This window comes from Rattus norvegicus, chromosome 4, assembly GCF_021556685.1.
Source record: "Rattus norvegicus strain SHRSP/BbbUtx chromosome 4, alternate assembly SHRSP_T2T, whole genome shotgun sequence".
NCBI classification, from domain to species: domain Eukaryota; kingdom Metazoa; phylum Chordata; class Mammalia; order Rodentia; family Muridae; genus Rattus; species Rattus norvegicus.
In genome coordinates, this window is record NC_141537.1 from 153,942,436 (window position 1) to 153,962,762 (window position 20,327).

Genomic DNA, 20,327 nt, shown 5'->3' on the forward strand with positions numbered 1-20,327 from the left:
GACAGGAGGGCAGAGAGAGAGCAAAGCAGTTAGAGTGACTAGTTAACCGTGCAAAGACAATTACCAGGGCTATCAACGGTGTTGTGCCCACAGTACCTCAGACCAGCATAGGGAAGTCACAGAACTACAGACCTCAGCTGAGGATGAGAAGAAGCTCCCTAGGTTCTTCAGTAGCCACTTTCCTCTCTGCAGCCCCCTGTCACCTAGACAGGAGGGGGACAACGATCCCCTACAAAATTAGCACTGTCTCCTCCCTAGGCCGGCCATACACCCATTCTGGGATGGGGCTTTGAAGGGACGGAGAGCACTAGGTGGTCATTAAGAGGGTTAAAGAGCCCAAATATGTACAGAAAACTTGGGCTTATCTGTGTATTCCTTTACAGAGCAGGAAACTGAGGCTCAAGAGAGGGGAGAGGGCAGTCGTCTGAGGACACTGAGCTAATTTATGTTGAAATCAAGACCAGAAACCAGGGCTCCTGACTTGTTCTCTACAACTTCTCATAGGCCTCTTTCTCTGACTCATCTGTAGGAAGAATGGATGTTAGGGTTCAGGGACATACACCTTGGGATGTGTATGGCATGTGCCTCCTGTTAAGATGTCATCCCTTCTTAAGCAAATGACCGGAACCCGAGTTTTTCTTCTGAAAATGGTGACGTAATCCCGCCATTCAGGGAGGGTTTGATGGGGATTAAAGATAGGACCATTGAGACAAGGAGTTTAATTAACCGTGGCTGCCAGTCATAATACTAAAAAACGACAGTGGACACTGGACACTGTCTACTGGGCAAAGCAAAAACAAGGTAGAGGATGATGTAAAGAACCCCGGGCTCACATAGCTTGTGTCTCCCAAGGCGGCAGGAATCTAAACATTTAGTGGTGATGTCAGATGTGTCAGCACAGTCCCTAAGAATCACAGCAGCTGCCTGGTCCTTTGGGGGTTTCTCAAATGTATCCATCCCTGTTGTCTTCTTAGCAGGAAATATTCCAGAAGTTCCTGTTGTGTGATTACACAAACATACCCACGGCAAGGTCTCGTCCTGGGAATGCTTATGGCGTTTTAAGATTGTCAAATGTCTCAGACCTCGGCTAACGTGAAGATTTAAGCACAACAGGAAAAAGGGGGCTTCTTTAACTCCATTGGGCCTCTTGAATTTTCTTTTCCTTTGAAACAAGTTCTGGTCTATGGTTTCGAACTCTCAACCCTCCTGTGTCAGTCTCCCACGTGTGCTACTACGGTGGGCTTTGTTTTTTTTTTTTTTTTTGTTTGTTTGTTTGTTTGATCCTTATCTTAAGCTGAGCCATGGCTGTGCTGGAGTTGGTGTTCTGCTCCTTTAGCCTGATCCCTATCATGTCAAAAAAGCTAATTGTGACCACCATCTGGGCTCGATGGTGGGCCATCTGGCTTTGCCAGCTAATCAGTGAGGTCAAGCTGACATCTTGGACGACTTCTCCACAGATCTCTGTGTTTTAACTAGAAAGAGATTTAGATTCTACGAACCAGGCACGGGGCAATATGCAGCTTTGGCTCCCCCTCGGTTTTAAGTGGATTAGAGTCTAAGTGTATTTTTCAGTATGGAACAATTGGGTTAGGGCAGTGACAAATGTCCTTCCCAACTACTGCCAGAGCAACATGCCATTTCCATTAGGGGTGACGTTTCCTGGCCAGATTAAGACATGGAAAATAATTTTTGGTTATCAACAATTCCCTCCAGTCTCACTGATCAGGTTAAGTTTAGCTACGGAAAAGAGGAATTTACAAATTAGATGCTGTTCTCTGTTTATTACCAAGACGGTTGCTCCCCACTACACCCAGGAGGTACAGTGGAGATCGCATTAGGGCTCGGCTGGTGGTCACACTCACTCCATCTATCAGTGATCTCCTCTGCAAGCCAGTGAATGAACAGCGCTGTGCAGAGGAGCGCCCTCTGAAGGACGCTAGACCTGCCGTTCTAGCCTTGAATGCCTTCAGTGCTCTGGACCCACAGAAGCCACAGGCCATTTGTCCTCACTAGCCTTGAACTCGTTTGCTGACTGCTATTCTTGGCTGGCTGGCTGGTTGAGACAGCTGAGAGTTCCTGAGACAGAGTGAAAAGGGAAAGCTACTAAGAAAAGATGGCAGGAGAGGAGAGGCACGTTGAGAGTGAGATGTCAGACCAGGCTTACCATGCAGAGAAGTCAGGGTGTGTGTTGGGTCTTTGGAAGAGAGAGTGCCTTTGGGGGTTACAAACTGTCCTGCAGAGATCCCATCGAATTCCAGAAGCCTATGGATGTCAGGTTTCTAGACTTTCTTGAATGCCTTAGGGGTCTGATAGACTAGAATGACCACTCCAGGTCTGACCAAGACACCTAAGGCTAAAACTCATATACATCTCCTAGGAGCACAGGAGCAGATCACCAGACCTAGAAGGGTTTGTGTGTAACAACTCATCTCTCCCCTCACTGGACATCTATTGGAGGATGGGAGAGGCAAGTCGCAGATTAATTATTGAGTAGGATCTGAGGGGACAAGCTTCTGCTTTCCTCAGCCTCTCTAGTTTTATCCCAACACAGTGTTGGGTCCACAAACTCTAAAAATCCTGTTAGAAGATGAAGATGGAGATATCAATTGTCAATAGTCCTTCAGTGATGGGCGGGGCCTAGAGAGCACCTCCCTGGATGGGGTTATGCTTGCACTGCTATACTCTCAACTCCTCGTCAAGGGAGAGGACTTGAATTCACAGGACAACCGAAGGGCCCGTGGAAATCATGGGTAGGTAAAAATGACTGTCCATCCTCTCTGGGCTCCACACAAGGTGTTGCTGTCTCAGTCAAGTTTGAGACCTTCCTGGGGGGAAACATGGCCACTGTGCCTCATAAGAACAGCTGACCCATAACTCCCTATTACATGCAGAAGGGCGGAGTCAACTGGGGCCCTGGTGGCAAGGACCCTCTGCCACTGACTGACTTTCCCGACCTAGCACCGCTCCACCTTTTGCCTATGCTGAACACAGAAGACCCCTACTCTACCTGGAGCCACTTGGCCTCAGTGAACACTAATAGATACAGGGAGATGCTAATGAACACTTGATAAGAAATGGGCCTTGGATTTCTTTTTGTCCTGGGTATGGTGTGGTGTGGTGTGGTGTGGTATGGTGTGTGTGTGTGTGTGTGTGTGTGTGTGTATGTGTGTATGTGTGTATGTGTGTGTGTGTTGTGTGTATGTGTATGTGTGTGTGTGGTGTGGTGTGGTGTGGTATGGTGTGAGTGTGTGTGTGTGTGTGTTGTGTGTATGTGTATGTGTGTGTGTGGTGTGGTATGGTGTGTGTGTGTGTGTGTGTTGTGTGTATGTGTATGTGTGTGTGTGGTATGGTATGGTGTGTGTGTGTGGTGTGGTGTGTGTGTGTGGTGTGTAGTATATGGTGTATGTTGTGGTGTGGTGTGTGTGGGGGTGGGTAGGTGTGTGGTATGGTGTGTAGTATGTGGTGTGTGTGTGTGTGTGTGTGTGTAAGAGGACTGTTCACACAACAGCTGGATATCACAGTCACATCACATGAGTCATATGAGTTGCTTATGAGCTGAGTAGGACCTGCTGATGTTGTACCCAGGCATGGAGGAGGGTAACAAACGCTTTTTTCCTATGGCCAGCCTGACAAGCTGATGTGTCTCCCTACTTCAAGAATAAGCAATTGAAGACAGCTCTTTTCTATCACTCCTAAGCAAAAGGCCAGCAGCAAACCTAGATGGTGGATGTAACTTCCTAACCTACTACATGAGGTGCTATACTTCTAAACATGGAAGTCCTGAGAATGAGACCTGGGGCATATTAGTCAAACTCTGGCTCAGTGACTATTTTCTTCTAGTATTAATCAAATTTGCCATTGGACAACTGTATGCAATACACTCTGAATACTCCCACTTCCCAACTCCTCCTTTCTCCTTTCTAATCCTGTCAACCCTCACCATCCACAGTTTCTTTCCTGTGTTCATGTCTGTTTTGCTTAGTGACCCACTGAGTTCAACTAGGACACTCCTCTGCGTGACCATGTATGGAATGATCCAATGGACCAGGGTAGACTCAGCAGTGGGTACATATCTGAATATAATGTACAACCCAGAATCTGCCAGCAGGCAATCATTCAGTAGGGAAGGAATAGCCCCAAGAGCCCTGCCCTGGACCGTGACTGGCTGGAGACAGGCCCCGTGTAAACAAATGCATTGCTGAATTCTCGATGACAATGGCTGTGCCAGGCCCTTGATGACTTAGCCAAATGATTTAAGGCCAGCAAGAAGTCCTATGTCCAGAAACTTTAAAAAGTCTTACCATTCATATATTCTCTCTCTCTCTCTCTCTCTCTCTCTCTCTCTCTCTCTCTCTCTCTGTGTGTGTGTGTGTGTGTGTGTGTAAAATAACAAAAACCAAAGAAAATTATCAGAATTAAAATACATTTTTTGGAAATGATAGACAATTAACCTTACCAAAGTTTACCTGAGTTCTGAGTGGTGGCATGTGCCTGTAATCTCAGTACTCTGGAGGTGGAAGCAGGAGTATTGGGAGTTCAAAGCCAGCCTGGACTAAACGAGCCACCATTTCAAGTCACACCCTATCCATCAAAACTCTCACCTATTTAACATGTCTCTGGTGAGTCCTGTAATCTTCAATGTGAGTGGCTGTCAGTCTGAGGAACAACTATGGAATGAGTATAAACTGCAGTAACTTCTTGTTTATTCGTAGTGGAGTAGAAGGCTAAAGCTTTGGTGTATATCTTTCCCCTTGTAGGGTATCAGGATGAATTTCGGCCTCGCCCAATGACCTCACCAGAGCCCACCCATGCACTGTGGGTGTTTGAGACTCAGAGTTAGAGAGCTGACTTCTCTCTCTACTCCAGGAAGTGGTTTTTCGTTTCACTACCCAATTCTGAAGGCAACTTTTCAGGGCTCAGGGTCCTCGCTAGAATTGCTGGGGCCGGACGATCTGTGAGTGGCTCAATGGTCTCAGTTTCCTGGGAGCAGTGTGACATCAGGGTGGCCTCTAGAGCATGCTCACTTCTAAGAGCTCAGGAAAGAGCGCTGAGGAAAACAATGGAAGTGGAATGTCTCCTGAGATCTGAGACAGATGCTTCATGGACCTCTGTCCTAGTGGAGACATGGGACTACCCTTGGCTGTAAGCTAGATCCAGAAAAATGCTGACCATACTGGTTTTTTAATTTTTACATTATTTTAAGATCAAATAACTATGGACATGCCCTTGACACATATCTAATGTAAACCAATGATATTCAGATTATGCTTGCAAGCCACGTGGGGCTCTTTGTGGGCAACCTGCAGCTCTCCTAGGCCCTCAAATTCTTGTACTTTAATAATGCATTATTCTGGAACCTGCAGGGCACCCAGCAGGCATGTGGTTCTGTTGGCTAATGATGATTGCAAAGTGACTCTAAAGAGTCACATCATCAACCATCACTTGTACAAACATTTAATCTTCCTTATCTGTGTGGAGGCTCCATGTTGGGCTTTACCGTATGTCCATTTTTGTCTGCTGGTCCAAATGAATATGTAGCTTACAGTTAGTTTCAGAGGGTTGGGTCTGTACTTAAGTTCTCTCAATCATTGAGAAATTCTAATATGAATAGATGCCTAGCAGATGTATTTATGTTGCTGTTGTTCCAATGGGAAGATATTCTCATCGGTCTCTTTTTAAAAATTGTGTGTATTAGTAGGAAATGTGACACTGGCGGTGTGCGGAGGTCAGGAGTCAATTTTGTGGAGTTTCTTTCTCCTTCCAAACCATTATGTGGGTTCCAGAGATGAAACACTGACTGCCAGGCACGCACAGCAAGGACTTTTACCTGCTGAGCCATATTCCTGGCTCCCCGTCTCTTTATACCCCATTCCCGTCTAATTAATGCCTTCTATCAAAATTTCAATTGAACCCAGAAAATGGACTGTGTCCTTAAGGCAGGGCATCCACTCCAATAGCAATGTGCTGTATGCATCAGCACTAGTCTTTCATGGAGACCTCGGAAAGGGCTGCTCACTGAAGCCTAGAAGAAGTCTAGAAGCAGCCATTGGAATGGTGAGATCTCATTGTTGCCTTAGAGAAACATGGAGACCAAGAGAGCTGCCTCACATGGAGGCTACACACACCCCTTTCTTATGTTTTTCCCTGTGTGGTCTTAGGATGGCTTTTGAGAATCTCTCATGTATCCTTTGTCAAGGTGATCTATCTATGAACAGTTGCTGGGGCAAGGCCTAGAACCAACATGACTATAGATGGGACACAATTAAGGACTTGGATCCAGCTAGGGTCTTGTTTGACCTGAGCCAGAGGTGCACTGGATTGATGGTGTCTCTTCCCCCTTCCTCTGTGGTCTCATGAAGGCCTGGGTCCTTAGATCTCAGGCAGCCAAACTGTGCCAGTTGAAGAGGATGAAATCATGCTGAAGGCCATTGTAGGGAGATTAAGGACCCAAGAACTGAAGAATGGGAAGGAAGGGCCCTCAGGCTTCAGCCAACATCCTTGGTCAGCATTTCCAGCCCTCACTTCACTGGTCTTCTGGCAGCACTGACAGTCTTCCTCTGGTTTCTGTCTGGTCCTCTGGTCTCACATTGCAAATTGCTGTGGCTGGCTCTCTTCTTATCAACCAGTTTTCAAACCTTTGTCTCAGTTGTTGGCTTTGCTTTATCTCTAATCACGCTTTCCCTGGTGACTTCACTCCAGGACCTCATCTCTGCCAATGACACCCAAATTACAGCTTAGTGTCAAAGCTTTCTCTTGAACTCAGTGATTGTCAGGCACCTACTCGACATTTCTCTTTGCCCGTTTCATAGGCATGTTAAATCTCAAGGTCTGAGTTGTCTTTTTTTTATATCCTTGCCCTATTTGGCTGTTTTCCTTATGTCAGTAGATGGCAATTTCATTCGTATACTGACTTGGGATATCCTCAGCTTTTCTCTTCATGTCCCATATTTTATGTGTCAGCAACGACGTCACCTTGAATTCTGACCTTATTTCTCCATCATTGCCAGGATAAGACACCATCATCTCCAGGGAGTCCCCTCTCGATTAGCTGCTGCCCTGGCAGCCACCATCCTATTCTGCACACGGTGGGGTGGCCACAGGGATCCTGTCAAATGCTCGCCAGACTCATCACTTCCCAAACATTCCAGTGTGCTTGGCTTCCTTCCAGCTCAGATCCAGGTTCTCATGCCAACAAATCACACCGTCTTCTCCCTGCTTCCCTTGGCATCTTCTTCAACGTGTCCTGCCTCACCTCTGCCTCTGAGAGCATAGCCTCCTCTCTGTTTTTGAATGCAGCGGTCGTGTTCCTTTTCCATTACCCTTCTGTCTTCCTGGAAGGATCCTTTCCCAGAGAGCTGTGCACTTCCCTTTTACCTTCCCATCTTTATTTAGATGCCTCCGTCTCAGTAGAGCATGTGTGACCAGCTCATCCATCACCACCTCCCAACACGCACCACTCTGGCATATTGTTTAATCTATTCTCCACCCCATCCATTGCAATAGAACTTCTATCAAGGGAGTTTTAATGACTTCGTTCTTTGTTATTTCAGCAGTCCCGACAACAGTACTTGGGAGAGCAGACCTTCCATTTATGGCTGGCTGGATGGCTGGTAAGAATAGCTAGAGTCTGTTTATAGAGTTACCTGTTTATACAGAGTTTACTTAATTTTCTCTAATTTTTTTAAGGGAAAGTCTCCCAACTAATGCTTTCTCACTGATATCTTCCAACCTCTGCTTCTTCTCCCTCTCCATGGTTTTGTGTCTCTTCTTAGGAAAGTTGACTTATGGATCCACTTAGGTTTGCTCAGCTACTGCAGGATGATGTGTCACTGAGTTGTCCCCACAGTGCAGCCAGCATTGCCTCCAAGTGACTCACACTAGTGGCTCATGGTCTGTGCTGAAAGGGATGCTGGCTGGGGCATCAGCTCAGTGGGTAATGTGCTTACGCAGCAAGAACTGTGTTTGAAATCCCAGTGGTGAGGAAGTGGAGGTAGGCAGATCCTTACAGCTTTCTGGCTAACCAGCCCGGTCACGCAGCCCTAGGCCTTAGCGAAAGACCCTGTCTAAAAAGACAAGGTGGATGGGTTCTTAGGGACAGTGGATGTGTCCTGAGATTGACCTGTCCTCCATGTACATTTAAAGGTGCATGTGTACATCCACACAGGATACACACACGCTTTCACTCACATGCACACATGCACACTGTTGCTTGCACACACACACACACACACACACACACACACACACACACACACACACACACACACACACACCTTTGTTTCTGACCTGAAAAGAACTGGAAAAATTGCATCGTGTAATCAATCGTTAGACACTAATCTTTTCAAAAGCTAGAGGACTCGAGCTAAGAACAAGCATGTCTCCTCTTGCTGAGTTTCAAAGGGCAAATGAAGAAGTCCCGAAGAGGCGAATATAGTTTCCAAGCCACAGAATTGCCTTTTCTGCAAGTAAATTATATATAAATAGTGAACTGTGTACAAACATAGACTCCAGCTCATCTCTTTGTCTATCCACAGGCACAGTGAACGAAAGGTCTACTGTCTGTAAGGCCTTCCTCGAATTCAATAGTTAAAGCACAGTTACTCCATGTTTATTGGGAATCCTATGAACTCATTCCACCTTTGTCCTCGAGTTGCACATTTCCTTTTGCCACAGGTAACTGCTTTACTTTTCATTTCTTGCTTCTTTGGATCTGTGTTCTGTCCCCAACCCCCACCCTGTCGTGAAAGTCCCTCGAACATCTCCATTTACGTAGGCCTACAAATCCCGCTCCCGTCCTCCTAGGTCAGGGCTGACCAGGGACGAGAAGTGATCTCCAAATGCTCCTCCAGACATAACGAAGCAGTATGAGGGAAGGAGAAGTCTCTGGAGTCCAACTCTATCCATGTTTCGGCTTCAGCGAACCTTGGCAGTGAGCAGGTACTGACTGAGCCTGTTACTGCAATCTCTAACAGCAAGGTGTACGCCATGCTGGGCGCTCTCCTTGGAATTCGCTCATACAATGGGCAAGATGGAGAAGAAGCCCGTGTTCTTTGGAAGCTCCCCATTTAACAGGGAACAGCACAGCCATGCGTCTTGGTGAATGGCAACTGGCTGTGTAGCAACCAGTGAATACTGCCCATTTCTACACGACACATACCGACAAAATGTTTATCATGATTAATCCTGAGCCAAGACGTCAAACCCTCCATAAGCTACTCTGTGACTCACAGGCCAACTAACTTTTTAGTATTCTACCTAATCCCACAAACTAATCAGTTATCATTGCAGTTCCACCAATAGTACAAGAGAAGCTGCCACGTGTTTTCCCAAAAAAACCCTCAGTGGCATCATAGCTCATTGTAATAATCTATCAACGGCCCCATCTTCCAGCTTGCAAAATGGTTTAGTGGAGCATGAAGGCTTCCTTGGGTTATTAAATCGCACTGTTACCAGTCCCTTGCTGTTTATGTGTTTTAATTTTGTCTTTGTATCTTGAGCAGAGCTGTCCGGAATGGAATAGTTGATAGATTTATTGCACCAATCTTTGGAGCAAGAGAGTAGAGTCTGCCATCACCTTTGGCTGTCTTCTTCCTCCACCTGCTCTTCTCATGCTGGTAGATTCTCTCCCTGAGTCCCTCTCTACTTAGAGGCAGATTCTGTCCTGTTACCCTCACCCACCGGGCCATGCTCTTTGTGCCCAATATTCAAGATTTGTCTTGAAATCAAGCTGCTTGAAAGGACAGAACGGCAACTCTTCAAACAAGTAAAATGCAAGACAAATGCTGAGCACAGAATGGGAAGAGAATTAGATCCACAATGATCAGGCTCACAGGAAACACGAGAAGCAGTTAGAGCCAACCCAAAGGTTCTGAGACTCTCGTGCATCACAGTCTCTGGCCAACTCACCCTAGGGCTCCTAAGGCGGGGGTTAGGCCCAAGCGTTTGCATTTCTACCAAGTCTGAGCTACCACTCCTGGTCCAGGGATCCCACTTTGAAAACTACTGGGACGATCAGAATGAGGTTTGACTTTCTGTGACTTGCTATCTTAAACATTCACGGTCACCTGCTGTTCCCATTTGTATCCTAGCGGTGTGCTTTCTGGCAATCTGCCAGGAGAAAACCCAGAGGAAGGGACTTGGCTCTGTGTCTATAATCTAAATGGATTCAGTGGAATTCTGCTGCATTTCCTACGACGTTCCCAGAAGCACTGTCTCAGGCGATAAGTTAAGTTACCTATTCCATGAGAAATGTTGACTCTATTCGCCAAGAGAAATCGGGGAGGGGAAGGGGGACCTGGAAGACCTCTGCCAGTGTGGGAAAGATCCTACTCAGGTACACATTTTCCCAAGCAGCTGGCTTGTGGAAACTGATCCCAAGGAACTGGAGCAGATGCTTGGCCTCTCTTAAGAGCCCACAGGAGAGGCGTGCCTCACTCCCCTGGGACAACTGTGTTTTCAGGGCAAAGTCTCTAAATGGAATATGGGTCTTTCTGTGGCAGTTACAGTGCTTTCCCATCTGACTAATTCCTAGAGCAGCAAACGACAGCCACCATTGAGAAGAATGCTCCTCCATCATCCAAAAGGAAGGTCGGTGTGAAACACCATCTCCTGGCTCTGCGCTGTTCCCATCCCAGACCCCAGACGGAGGGGAGATGGCCACTCACTGTTTCGGGGTTTGTCTTCATCCATGCCCTCGTCCTCATTCTCAGGGTCTATGTCTTCCGCCTGGGTGATCCAGTCCAGGTAGCCTTTGAGATCTTCTTCTAGCTGCTGCTTCTCACGAAGCTTCTGGAAGTCTCCTCGAGCTTTGGCTTTCTCCCTCTCTTTGGAAAACTCTCTGATGTGGGGGGAGGGGACAGGGCGGCACAGACGGGTTAGCAGGGAGGGAAGATGGAGAGAAGGGAAGGCAAGGCAGGTATTAATGCTCTGTGTAGAGAACCCCATCCAAAGCATCCCCTTTCTACAGAGAGCTATCTCCAGAACCCACTTCTGTCTTCACTTCCACAAGAAGGGGGAGCCCTACGAGCATACTCTTCTTGACAGAGGCCAGCAAAATCTAAGGGGACGAAGGCTGTTCATTTACTTCCCAGAGCATAATAGGTTATGCCTGTGAGTAACGGCTATTCTTCAAAGAGAGGAAAACCCCTTCCATTCACTCTAATGGTCTTCTACAACAGCAAGGAAACGTGTGTCACCCAGGATTAGGCGACACCTTTTAAAAGAAATGACAAATTGTCTTCAAATGACACAGATTAATTCAGACCCAGTGATGAGAGAGCACACCTAATTTATACTGGGTCTCAACTCTGGCTTCAGTGACGTCTCCTTGATAGTTCGTTAACAGCCAAGTTTGGAATAGTTACACCATGAAAACCCACCAATGTGATTGGCCAGGGCATTTCCCCACCAAAGGAGGTAAGTAAGCATTTGCTAGTACCTTCCACTGTCTAGGGGCCCAGGAGGTTTGAGCTCCTCAGTCTCTGTTTTCAGCTCCTACCATTCTTAGCGTGCCTGGAGGGAGCTCAACCCACACAGATTTCCCGTAAGGATTCCGAACACAAGAAAATGCCCTGGGGCCTGCCTTTTGCCTGCCTACCCTGGATGTAAAAATGATGATGGTGTCAAAGTTAACATGGCGGTTTAAAGAGATAATCAGCAGACATTGTGGGCTTTAGGGACTTCTGGAAGAAGGAAATGGAGGAAGTTTCCTTCTCTGCCTTGGCAGAAACCAGCCCCTTCTTCTGGGTGGCAAGAGAATTTGATTTGCTTGCTTTTGTTTGACCAAGAGAATTTGATTTGCTTGGTTTTGTCTGTTTGACCTTTCAAAAGTGGGTCGTTGGTAGTAAGATGGGGTGAGATAGATGGGTAGGGTGCGCATGTGAATTCTCTGGTGTCTTGACTAATCCCTGGGCCATGGCTTCTGGGTTTCTTCTCAGTTAGAACTTAATTCAGGACATCAGGCTGTGGAAACCCACTCAGCAGAGCTTCATGCACAAGTGCAGCACTGTAGGGGAAAGGCACCTTGGAGGGCATCATGTCACCAGCAAAACTGCCAGAGACAGAAGGCTCAGTTAAGCCCAGTGTCATATATGGGAGGCTCTGTCACCAGATACCACCTGCCTAGTATTTGCATTTTGCCTATGGAGATTGGCAGAGCTCAGGATTTATCAATCACCATTGTGGTGAGATGGGGATGAGACCTGGGAGGAGCCTAGGGAATGTTTTAATTTCGAGAACTGGGGGCTCTCAAGTTAATGAGTCGTCTTCAACTACCTCTTTAACGATGCTCTGTTTTGGATTGAATTTTCTTCTCAAATCTGATTGAATCCAATTATAATCGGATTGAACTTGCTATTTTGTGGGCTTCCTGCCAGCCAGTGGGTACTTTTATTTCCTTTCCAGGAAGTTGGATGCCAGGGAAGAGGCTCTGGATTGATAGATCACAGTGAAGATGGGAACTGCCTTGGCTTTCCCCATCCTGCTTTTGTTAATGGGGTGGACATGAGCTGCTGCCAGCCCCGTTTGCCTTACCTCCTTACCTGACATAGGGTGAAGCCTCCCCCGCTGTGACCTTACTCTCTAGAGACAATAGATTCATAGTGCACCCTCTCTCCCTATGCAAATAAACTCCATAAAACATACCCGGAGGAATGTCTCCTGCAATCTTTCTACCTACACCCACAGGCTTTTTTGCCCCTTTCCTCTGGAGTGGGTTTGAGTGAGTTTCAAAGGCATAAAGTTGCTAAGAGAGTCCTTTAGCTCTTCTGGATAATTTCTCAGAGTTCAAGCTCTGGTTATAAGACACCCACCATCCTTCTTACAGAGCTTCAAGAACAGGCCTGGACTCGGCTGCAGTTAGGAGGGGAAGCTCGCTGTCCACGCCTGCAAACCCATGGGGAATCTCAACGGTCACAGGGAACGAAGGGGAAGGGAAGCCTACACGCTACTACGGGACTTGCCTGCCTTTGCTTCTGTAGAGGAAGGAGATGCTCTGGTGGGAGGGGTTAAAAAGGGACGTGGGCAAGGCAAGATGGTGTTTCGATGGTACCATGGCAGAGACTCAGCCACACATGTTGCATGGAACTCCAGGCTGCACGTGTTGGTGAAACATTGGGTGAGAGCCTCTGGTTCTCTTTGCTCTCCTGGATGCCTGTTCTGGAGACTGAGTTGATGTAGACATGAAACTCCAGCCTGATAGGCTATGCCCAGAGGCCAGAGCCAGCAAGACAATCAGTCACTACTGTGGGATTTGTCACAAGGCAGGATCTATCACTAGCAAAATGGCCTCAATAAAATATGGGAGGAGGGGTGGTCAGTGCTCATTATGTAAAGCAAGCAACAGGATGTTGTGTGTGTGGGGGAACTAATCACTCTAACCATGAAATATTAGGCACTTTGAAGATCAATATTGAAGAGGTAACTAATTCTGCTATTGCTAAAATTTTTCTGCAACCCCCCAAATCAACATTCATGGCATTCTTATACTCATGGATGAATATGCATGTAATGGCAAAACAAAAACATGTCACGTGCTTCCTGCTAAGGTCAGACCAGGTGAGACGCTTTCCTTAGCTCAGTTCTCATAACATAGCAAATATCTATTTACTGGCATTTTTTTATTGTTATATTTTTGGGCTATTGATTAGCGATTTCACTGTTTACATGGCCGCGAGCATAGCTCTAAGGCGTAAAAGGCTATGCAGCGTCTTACAGAGAAAATGGGTGTTAGATCAAGCCAGCACAGGTATGAGTTACAGTGTGCTGGTGGCTGTGAGTCTAATGTTAACAAGTGGGTGATGGTTACTAAATAAGAAACACACATAGGGCTATGCTTTAATAGCTGCCAAATGTGACCAGATAGTTATGGCAAGAATCTAATGCTGTACTCTGCCTCAGTGATCGGTATTCACCCATGCATTGCCCAACGTGACTTGACAGAGTGCAGCCACTGAAGGATGAGGATCAATTCTGTGTGGTCACCTCTTCTGCTCCCACCATAGCATGTGGGGGGCTCCTCAGTCTGGATGTTCTGTCTTAACAGTACATCCACTCTGGTCCAGTTTTACTTTCAGGCTGCGGCTCTCCCACATACCAGGGACTCTTCTTTTTCAGGCAAGAGCAGGCTTGCCTCCTGATGTGAGAAAGGAGGCAGTTTCCCAGCTAAGAGATTCTAGGCCCAGATTTTAGAGTCCGTCCTTCCACTCCCCCACCCACCCACATCTTCAAATGCAATTTCAAAAGTCTCACAGTCACTGTGTGGATTCTAATAGTTTGGAGACTGGGATTTCCAGGGAGAAAGTAATTCTAGTCCAATTGTTACCTATACTGATGCCAGACTTGTGCCTTGCATAGGGTGGGCATGGGGGTCATTACATAACATGGGAGAGTTTTGAAGGGTCCAAGAGCTGTGCATTCTTCACACAGTATGTTCTATGTGGCCTCGCCAGAACCAAGGCATTCTGGATATGTGAGGGTTACAGATAAAGGATGCAGAACCCTCAGGTAACCCAAATCTGAGCGTTTCTACATTTACAGTAGAAACTCGATGGCATGTCATCCCTGCTCTGAGCAGAACACAGCAGGCACACTTCAGCCTCTCCTCACTGACAAAAGGACACACTTTGCGAGGACGAGTTACTTCATGGAGCTATGGGAGTGTTATTTTTAATGCATGGATGCCGGGTTCACACCCCATCTCTCCAGTCACAGAATACTTCCCAGCTGCTGCTGAAGTACCTCTGCTCTCTGGGCCCATTAAGCTTTGCTGAGTTTCCAGTCCTCCCACTGGGCCAGCCCTGCAGCATTTCCCAGCCTTTCCTGTTCCTGGCTGTGTCCAGAAACTTGTAAACTGCATCTACTATACCTCTCCTTCATCCCTCCCACCGTTGTAGTGTCTGATCTCCTCCCCACCCCTGTAACTCTCTCGGGCAGGTGTTCTGTGGAAGTTACAGGAAGTCTGTGGTTTGATGATGTTCTGGTCCGGCCCTCCTATCCTCTAAACTTAGAATGGATACAGCTTCCTCATTTACACCTCAGTCTTTTCCTCAGTGAAATAGAAACATGAGTAGCTTCTAGCTCGTGAAGCTGTCACGAACGATAAACGAACTAACTTGAGCTATGCAGAGCACAGGCCTTGACACAGTATGGGGAGACTGTGCAATCCTTGGGATAGGGCTTTCATGGGCTCTAAGACTCCCTTGATATTCTGGAAGGTTGGACTAACTGGAGTCTAGCTGATGAATGAGTGAGGTCAACTGAATATTTGAGGTTAACTATTACATTATTGTCCTGATTAATCAAGATGCCAACTTCAAACCATCACCAGTATGGTCAACCAGCAGAAGCTTGTTTCCAAGTTTGCCATGGCACAGGTTAGAGGCAAGGAATTCAGTCACTGGCCCATGACAAAAGCCAGAAGGGGTGGGCAACTGCTTACAGACACCTGTCTGGCTGAGCAAAGGGTCCATCAATGTTCCTGGCACCGTCAGACCCATGCTGTAACTTTGGGGATGCTCAGGTGTTAGAAGGCCCCAGAACAGACCAACCAAACACTGGCTCATAGGCGCAGAGGCTGAAGAGTCTTTATAGTCCCATCCCACGTCAATGAAATGCTCTGAAAGCCATTAAGCATCAATACATTGGATTATGTGCATCTATGTAAACATTTGATCTACATGAGACCAAGGTGCAACTTCACAATGGTCTTTCGCCAGCATCCGCAGCTGCTCTGTTGACATCTCTGGCTTGGCACCAGCAGGTTGGCCATGCCTCTGGGAGATGAGGGCAGCAATGGCTGTAGGGTGAAAATGGGGCCTTTGGGGTCCAGATCTCATTCTCCACAGGGGATCCCTAGAGGGATTTTACGTGCTAAGATTTGGTTCCTAACCTCTGAGGGGAGAAAATGGGATTTAAGTTCGAGATATATTGGTGTGGAGCTCTGGGCTACATTACAACCAGACTTATTCAATGCAGATCTAGCAGGCAGCGATAAGAAAACAGGATCCGAACCAAGCCTTCAGGCCTAAGTCTGCTGATTGCCAGAAAAGTGACATGTTTGGCTCAAGTTACTCATCTTTCAAAGTCAAAACAGTGGCTGCAGTCGGCGCTGACTGTACATTCTTCCTGTGCCTGATACTCTACATGGACAGTCCTGTTCGTTCTACAGTGACGGCCACCTGTGACTTGGTGCTAGCTTCACTTTTTGACATGGAAAACAAAGATTTACGAAGATGGGGTTGCCAGAGAGTGTTCATCCAGAAAACACAGAGCTAAGATAGCCACATTTCTGTCTTAAAAGGGGATAATGAGTTTGATTCATTTCCAACACTGTCAGTGAGATTCATGCATAAGCAGTGGATCATTTTCTTGTGTTGGAAGATAAAAACAACCCACCCACCCCCTGCATCCTCCAGGCAGCTAACAGGAGCTTATATGTGACTCCAGCTCCTGCTCTCCTATGTGGTTTCACCTTTGCAAAAGGCAAGATGGCTTTCAGGGCCATGGGAGTGATAAAAGTAGGAGAGGGCTCCTTCCTTCGCTCTGTGGCAGACTGAACTGCATGCCCTGACCATGGCGGGAGGCAGAACACTACCCAGTCTGCACTGAAAGCAGCCTCTTTCCTTCCTCTTGGACTGCCCCCTCCCCCAGCAGGAAATCCATAGGTGCCCAGGAAAACAGTTGGCCCGTCCAAGCAGAGCAGAAACAGATCCCCCACCTCCCTCTATACCGAAGTCAGTAGGCGAATCCCCTATAGGGGGTCAAAGGGTCACCAGGAGTATTTAGGTGTCAGGCCTTGGCATGGCTGGCATGAGCTGGTGAAAGATGGGTGGCTGACGAGACACCCCAGGTCTCTCTGGTGAGAAGGTAGCCAGCCATCCATGGGATCTCGATGCCCTGGCCATGAGTCATTCTTTTACTTCAAATTGTGTTTGAGCAAGGGCTGAAAACAGGTACGTTTGCGTTTGTGGCCATCTAGATAAATTTGAAGGAAAATGAATTATGCCTCATCGCTAACCTCATAATAACCTGTGGCTTTAAATAGTGATGTGCCCTTGGCATTCAGTAAAGTGTCAGTGATGGGCTGTTGTCCTTGAGATGAGAATTAGTCTGTATTCGTTTGTGCATATATGTAGGTGTGCACACACATATATGGTCATGGAGTTTTGTCTGTCTTTGGTTTTTGACAAAACTGGGATGGAACACAGAGCATTACGTGAGGCAAATACCTTACCACTGAGCTATCCTATCATTTCCTATTTTAAACCAAACTCTTCCTTCTCTAGCCCGTTTACTCAATATAAGTGATTTAAAGCCTGCATTCGCCTGCAGATGCCAGCCGGCCCATGAGCTCCAGCCAGCGTTTATTTCCAAGGGCACTGCGAGTGTTGTGTGTGCACACGAACCTTCTTTCAGATTCCTCGTGTGAAGCTATTCCCACCCAAGGCTCTTTCTGCACTGTTCCTTAGCTGAGTGAGTACAGCCCAAGGGGGCTGGGAGGGTCTTGGTGTGTGTGGTGGGCTAGGGGTGGAACTGGGTGTCTCTAATGGGTTAACCGCCTCCATCTGACCCTCCTCACAGTCAGGCCAAAGACTTTCACTTCAAGGCTCCTGAATGACCCTTGATCCCAGGTTCATCAGAGCCAGAAACAGAACAGTGCCAGGAAGAGGAAGAGAGAATAAAATAAAAATTAATGGAAAAATCAAGACCATTTCCTTGGTCCTGCTTACCCGCTAAGAACACCGAGAACCAAGTTAAGTACAAAAAATGACCCTATGATGATTAGTGTTACAAAATAGATCCAGGGCCAGTCCCTTCCTACGGCATCATTGACCTGGAAGAATGGAATGATAGTTAGTCAGGCACACACAGCAACCGAGCACGGTCGAGCGCCAGCCACCGGCTCCCCAGCGCTGAGCTGAGCAGCATGGGACCCGGGATCCTCAAGGTGCAACTCAGAGGCTAAACGCCTGTGCAGCCAATGGTCAGAATCTGTTCTTGTATGGAGATTTTTTTCCCCCGTTTTCCTGGGCCTGTTAGGGTCCTGTCTCTGAGGATTCTGCATTGAACGCAGTGGAACCTGGGACCTTGCTCGGCTGCGTTGTAAAGAAGACACGGAGGTGGTCAGCTTACCCGCTCAAAACACCGAGAACCAGATTTAGAACGAAAAAGGATCCAAAGATGACCAGACTGACAAAATACACCCAGGGCAACTCATAGCCCATAGCGTCTTGCATCTGGAAAGATGAAGGAGAGTTAGGACAGAGCAAGCAGAGTGGACAGACAGACAGGGAGTGTGGACAGAGCCATAGGAGGCAAAAGGACTTTCGTTAAGGGGACCAGGAGCTGCCTGTGCCACTCTCTGACTTCATCTCTATTCAAAATCCTTCCTTCCACTTTTGACCTGAGCAGCGGATTCTGGGGGTGGAGTCGGGCGGGGGGCGTCTTGCTTGACCCTTCCTGCTGTTCTATTTTCTGGAAAAGAAATAGTTTTCTCCTACACACTCGTCTCTGAACATTTTATTTTCCAATTCTGGAATGGGCTTAGCCCATTTGGGCTTTTGTGGCCATTAAATCTTAAGACGTACCCTGGGCTGGGCTGACCTTGGGCTGTGAAAAGGGCCAACTTTCCTGACAGGGCTGGAGACTGTGGTTTACATCACAAGGAGCAGGATCTTTCTGAGGTCTGGGAATTAGAGGGCTTGGTCTTAGTTCCTCACAGGCGAACGGACCAGGAAAGGCAGTGCTCTCCTGGCTTATACGTCAAAGAAGGGGCCTTGTCATGGACACCACAGCCTAGAGGGAAGAGGCACTTAACCTGTAACTACTAGACCAATGTGGACACTCTGTGGTACGTCACCAGCCTCTGCAGGAACTGGAGGCAATGAGAGGCAGACTGGTCCCTCTGGGCTAAGGAGAGTTTGCTGTGAGCATCCCTTCAGAACTCCTACCCATGACTCCCATCCTCTCCTTACTGCCCTCGAAGGATCTGTCAGCCATTTCTTATACTTCAGGCAGGACGGAGTGTGAAGATGTCATGGGACAGCATTTCCATTAAAGAGGAAATACGCCCTGACCCAGCTCCTCCAATCTACTTCTGACGCTTTCCAAGCACTGAACACACTTCGCTTCTGGTTTATAAGAAATGAGCCCCAGGGTTGGTTGTCTTGGGTGAACCTAGCTTATAAAACTCTAGATTCCGAAGGTAGCGGCTTCCTGACAGACCCTCGATGTGGAATCTATGGCAGAGCTCATGGACCCCGGTTGATATCATCCTCATGCTCACAATTGTATCTGGAAGGACACAATTGTGCATCTTCAGTACACTGGGCCCTAAGGTGACCAATGCTGGGACGATTGGCAGCAACCAATGAAAGTAGATCCATGGGTCTCATCTCCAAACCTTGGGGTTCAGTGTAGTTCGTATGTCTGTGTTACGACTGCAGTCACGGACACCCCAAAAGATTTTCCTGGGGAATAAGAAAACTTGACAACTGCTGCTTCGGTTCTACCTCTGTTCCTCGATTGAGTTATAGATGTGATGTTCTCTGTGTGATTGGACTAAAGATAGAGAAGCACCCGGAGATCTGCTGCTCCAAATGGCTTGCTGTTTTAGTTATTGATCTTGTATAAGAATTGAGTGCGTTGTCTCTTTGGTTTGAACTGAGTCGATGAGGGAGAGTTCTCCCACGTCTGTCCACACTACAGGGCAAGTCAATTTAACCATTGTTGGCCATTCCCATTCTTTCGTGCCTTGTTCTAGTTTTCCATAGCATTTATCACTTCATGACTGTGTGGGTTCCTTGTGGGTTGCAATAGGGTATTACAGGCTGTAGTGTGGTTAAACTGGTGGCTTTGGTGAATCCCATGGGCCAGGAGCAATGCCTTGCATTTGATAGGTACTCAGTAACCCTTCTGAGTCGGGTGGATGAATTTAAGACTAGGGCTCTGTACTAGAAGTAGGAAGCCTTTGGTAGCTGGGAATGTATGTATGTATGTATGTATGTATGTATGTATGTATGTATGTATATATGTATGCATGCATGCATGCAGTTGTTGGAGGTGTAAGAAGCGGGGAGCAGGAAATAGAGAAGACTGCTGGATGAGGCTACAGAAGCAAGGGCTATTTCAGATAGGGCAGAGTGGACTTTGCACACTGGAGTCACTGACAGCAGAGGGTGCTATGGAGCAGGAAGAAAGTCCAGGGTCCAATGACCCTGTGGTAGCAGTAGCTAAGCCCCACCCCTTCAGGGACTTGGTCATTGTTAGACCCATGTACACAGCTGTAAAACATTCCTGGCCATGGACCAGGAGTGAAGGAAAGAGTAGGG

At 47.3% G+C, this 20,327-nt stretch overlaps 1 protein-coding gene across 27 annotated transcripts in view; it reads right to left on the reverse strand.

The window, feature by feature from the left end:
- Nucleotides 1-20,327, reverse strand: part of Cacna1c (calcium voltage-gated channel subunit alpha1 C) — a 623,916-nt gene that overhangs the window by 133,316 nt on the left and 470,273 nt on the right. For 21 of the 27 annotated variants that reach the window (XM_087655872.1, XM_087655873.1, XM_087655871.1 and 18 more), the window contains 2 exon segments: nucleotides 18,130-18,233; nucleotides 10,665-10,837 (listed from right to left, as the gene is read on the reverse strand). In XM_087655872.1, coding sequence (XP_087511998.1) covers nucleotides 10,665-10,837; nucleotides 18,130-18,233 — 277 coding nt within the window. 27 annotated transcript variants of the gene reach the window in all.